The 4,551-nt window shown below is 54.4% G+C and overlaps 1 protein-coding gene across 1 annotated transcript; it reads right to left on the bottom strand.

Moving 5' to 3' along the window:
• Positions 1-1,671: 1,671 nt before the first annotated feature.
• On the bottom strand, positions 1,672-4,548 carry LOC114072941 (rac GTPase-activating protein 1-like; the record flags this gene model as incomplete). Its single annotated transcript, XM_027910757.1, has 8 exons — positions 1,672-1,798; positions 2,038-2,146; positions 2,379-2,514; positions 2,809-2,941; positions 3,188-3,293; positions 3,550-3,748; positions 3,940-4,035; positions 4,423-4,548. Coding segments are annotated over 8 exons (981 nt in total), but the record flags the coding sequence as incomplete, so codon positions are not given.
• Positions 4,549-4,551: the final 3 nt, after the last annotated feature.

Raw genomic sequence — 4,551 nt, 5'->3', positions numbered from 1 at the left:
CCCCAGTTTTATCTTCCACAACACCAAACCTTGCCTGCACTTCCCCCTGGGGCTGCTGGTTGGCAGTTTGCTCAGTTGCTGTTATTTTTGACTCCCATCCAAGCTTTGTGTGATATTAATAGCTGTTTCACAGAACCGGAATCGTCCTCAAACCAGCCCTAATTTTAGCAGGAGAAGGAGCCAAGAACCTCTGCCGAGGCCTGGGGGGACTTGGAGCTGGGAATTTCTCCTCCCCCAAAAGCCCAGGGAGCCAAAACACCCCAACCCAACTCCCTCAGCCCCATCCCGAGGTCTCCTGGGAGCCCAAAGGCACAGGGAGATGCTGAAAGAAGAAGGTGCTGACATGAGGATTCAAGAATCAGACATTGTTGGGTGCCTGATTAATGCCTCAGTGTAATCAAGGCAGAGCAATCGCTCATTGTTCACCCAGCAGTGCTAACAACTAATGGCCAAATTACTCTTTTTCTATTAAAGGTTGTCAGTAATAGGAAAAAACAAACAGAGAAGATGAAAGCATCTGCCCCCCTCCTCCAGTGATGAATTCTCCTCCCCCCCTTTGGCTGCTGCAGTGACTCATCAGCATCCTGAGGGGGGAAAACAGCCAGGGGTTGTTTCTTCTTTGCTGGGAGGAATAGGATTCGAAGGCTGATGGTTCTTCTCTGTTTAGAGTCCACCTGGGGCTGTTTTTTTTTAATTTAAACATATTTTCTACTCCAGGAAAGAGAAACACCCCAGGTCACCCACACCCACCCCAGGTAATTCCACCTCCTGACGCAAGACTGGGGACCAAACCTGCTGTTCTCCTCCCTCCTCTGGACTCAGGACCACAGGCCATGATCCTGCCCCCATGGTCCTTGTCTGGGGTAAAATTGCACAGCACAAGCCAAAAACAGAGCCAGAGGGCAGAGCTGTGGGTCATCAAGAATTTACTGCGCTGCACAGTCAGGACAGTTTTAGCAGAGCTCAATAAAAACAACAGTCACTTTGGAAACTTCTGTGTGTTCCAGGTCTCTTCACACAGCCCTGGGCAAGGTCACAGGTCCCCAGGGGGGGAGACTCCCACTCCCACATCTCCCTCTCCTCCCCCTCCCCAGCCCTAATCCATCCAGGCTGCCCAGGAATCCTTTGGGTTTGCACCTCCACACCCCTCCACAAACTTCCCCCCTTGGGAGCAAAGTGTAGGAAAGGTTTCTTTGGAGAAGCCTCAGCCCCTGGGGAGCTTCACTGAGGAGAGGCTTTTGCCCACCAGACCGATCCAACACTGCCATCCTCAGGATTCCAGCTGCACAGCCGGCCAGGTGGGGATTGCAGGCTGTGCTGGTGGAAAGCCTGGAGTTCTGACAAAAACTTGGGGCGGTGCTGTGCCAAGAACATCCTGTGGAGCCTTAAAAAAAAAACCCCAACCAGCTCAAAATTGCTTCACAGGGGGAGCAAACCAGGTGTTAGTGAAAGTGTCAGTCGGTTCCTCTAGAGCTTTAATGATTAACACTGAACAAACCCTGCTCATTACGGTCTCCACCAGCCCTGCATCCAGCACAGCATCAGGGAATAAAAATACATTGCACAATAAAATCCCAGTGAGAAGTCTCAGTTAAGCTGAAAGATAAAAGAAGGCAAAACATCTGAGTACGTAAAGCTGCCAGGAAGGGGCCAGGGGGGACAACCTGCGTTTGTTGGACTTGTGGGTGTGCAAATGCCAGGACGAGACCAGCTCCCAGGTCCTCACTTCAGCATGGGAGAGGCAAAGAAGTTGCCCTGGTGCCCGAGCTGGGTGGTTGACTTGCTTTTGCTCCCAAACCTGAGCCAAGAGAAACAAAAAAAAAGCCAGTTTGGAAGCTGGGATAGAGGTCCACTGCTGTCCCTCTCCCAGGGGGACATCCACCCAGGTTTTACCCACTCCCCCAAAAACCATCACTCAGCTATTGCTGCCGCAGCGCTGCTCCAGGGAGGGTTCTGCTCCCACAGCTGGGTCCACAAGTCTATTTTCAGCCCTCCTGGACCGCCCTGCAGTCACTCCAACAAGCCCCTGGCACTTACCTGGGAGTGGTTTTGCTGAAGGTGGACCGGACCCTCTGGGACAGGGAGCTGGACGATGGAGTCTTGGAGAGCTTCTGCTCCGGGGTGGTGAGGGGTCCCAGGATGCTCACTGCGAAGAGACAGGCACCAAAGTGAGCGGCTGTGGGCACAGCTGAAGCTTCCACTGCCACGCAGGGAACGCCCAGACGTTCCCCAGCCTCTGTCAGAAACACCAGACAAATCTGGTATCTGCTTCTCCCTCTTGCTCCGTAAGGCCAGGCAGGAAGGGCTGGCTCTGGCAGCCCTCCCAGACAGCTTGGATTGAGGGTTATTTTTAATAACAGAGCAGAACCCAGGGCTACCTTGAACCTCAGGGGTCTGGGGGGTGGAGTAGGCATTGACATTCTCGATCACGTGCGCTGGGTCGATGTTTTCCTGCTCCACCATCATCAGCTGGCTCCAGTAGTCCATGGGCAGCAGCAGAAGTCGCTCCACGACCTACAGAGACGCCTGTGGGTTGCTGATCACAAAGATCACTTCATTCCACCCCCTGCCATGGGCAGGGACACCTTCCACCGAGCCCAGCTTGCTCCAGATTGGCCTGGGACACTTCCAAGGATGGGGTAGCCACAGCTTCTCTGCCCAACCTGTGCCAGGGCCTGCCCACCCTCACAGGGAAGATGTTTTTATCCACGCCCTCCATATCCCACCTAACCCTGCCCTCTGTCAGTTTGAAGGTCAGTTCTTTAAAGGGGCTGATTTCACCCCAACTGGCCCTTCCTGCTGCCCTACCTTGGGCTGCCTCTTGGTGTCCTGCAGGAGGGTCATGGGGTCAGGGTCAGGGACCGCGTGGGCGACGATTGTGGGGCCGAACACTTTGGCCAAGTTGGAGATGTCCATTTTAGTATCAGGGCTCTGAGCCACCCTGTGTGAAAGGGAAGTAAGAAAGAATGTAGCTCTTCCCTTTCACTTATCATACAACTCCCTCATCCCACACGCACACTTCAGCCTCTGAATGAGGGTTTTTGTTTTTTTTTTTCCCAGAGTGAAGATTTTATGCTCTCAAGGGCCAATTAGGGAAAGCAACATCCCCCTTTGAGAATCACAGAGTGGTTTGGGGTGGGAGGGACCTCAAAGAGGTTCCAACCCCCCCCTGCCCAGCACAACAGACCTCTGCAGGTGGACCATGAGGAAAGCCAAGGTGTCCCTGTTGGCCTGGGGAAGTTCTCCAACCGCTTGGTACATAGCAGCAACGCTGTTATCCTCATCTGGGATTTCTAGAGGGGGAAAAAAAATAATAAACCCAACATTTAGACCTCAGAAAGTGGTCCAAGAAGCTGCAATATTCCCCTCACAGCCACAGCCAGCCCGAGAAACGAGGCAGCCAGAAAATTCCCCACGCCACTGTAAGAGTTTTGTACCCTGCCCGCCTGGAACTCTGTGGAGGGCTCCACAGAGCACCCAGACCTGCTGCCCAAACCCACAGCCACCAAAAGCCCGAGAGCTGGAGGTTGTCCCAGAGCAGTTTCTCACCCGCAGCTTCCATGAAAACCTTGTTTAACCGGAAGGTGAGAAGGGGCTCCTTGAGGCTGCGCAGGAAGTCCTTGAGGAGGCCACAGATGGCGTGGATGTCATCCACCTTGCTGAGCAGGGGGATGCTCTTCGCTCTGAGGAACTTCTCCTTCAGCTCCCTCACCGTCTTGTCGCAGCCAGAGACGCGGTAAAGGCCGGTCTGCGGGCACAAAGAGGCAGGAGATGCACTGATGTTCTGCCACTCCCACCTCCTCTCCACACCTGAGCTGTTGCTCCCTCAGTCACCCGCGATCCACACCATAAATAAGGGATTTTGGGGTTAACAACTCGCTTCCCTAACAGGGCAACCCGTTCCATTAGCGCCGTTTCACACCTCATTTTCCTTTTTACCTCATGCAGCCCTCGTTGCTCGATCTCATTAACACAGTGCACGATGATGGAAGGGATCATTGGAGGACTAGAAGGGACAAAATCCATCAAGGTCCCCTAAGAGGCAGGAGGAAAAACAAGAAAAGAGACATTCAGTCATCGAGACGCGGAAAATACTCTCTCAGGGATTCACAGCAAGATCTAAGCTTTGGAAACAAGAATCATTTCTTCTTCACCAGCCCGGAGAAGAACAGCCCTGCATCCATCAGCACAAGGCTGCAGAGCCTGCCTGGAGCTGCCACCTTGCCCACTCAACGCCCTCCTCGCATCACACCCCTACACCCCCTCCCTGGTTATGGGATGATGCATCACCGAGCTCATCCTGCACGTTTCTGTGCAGCTCTGAGCACGGGTGGGGGGAGAGGCAGCCGTGGAGCTGAGCGAGCCCCAAACCCCAGCCAACACCAGCCTGCTTGGGGGGTGGTGGTCTCTGCCCAGACCCACCTCTCCGATCCTGACCGGAGTTCCTGCCAGGGTCGGGATGCAGGGAAGGGGGCAGCGGTCCCGGCACTCGGGGTGAGCGACCACGCGGCAGTCCCGGCACTTGAGGGAGATCTTCCCAAACTTCACCCT

The sequence above is a fragment of the Empidonax traillii genome, unplaced genomic scaffold (genome assembly GCF_003031625.1).
Source record: "Empidonax traillii isolate 1590-97213 ecotype Southwest subspecies unplaced genomic scaffold, ASM303162v1 scaffold4577:size9457, whole genome shotgun sequence".
Classification (NCBI taxonomy): Eukaryota; Metazoa; Chordata; class Aves; order Passeriformes; family Tyrannidae; genus Empidonax; species Empidonax traillii.
This window is presented reverse-complemented; position numbering and strand designations above follow the sequence as displayed.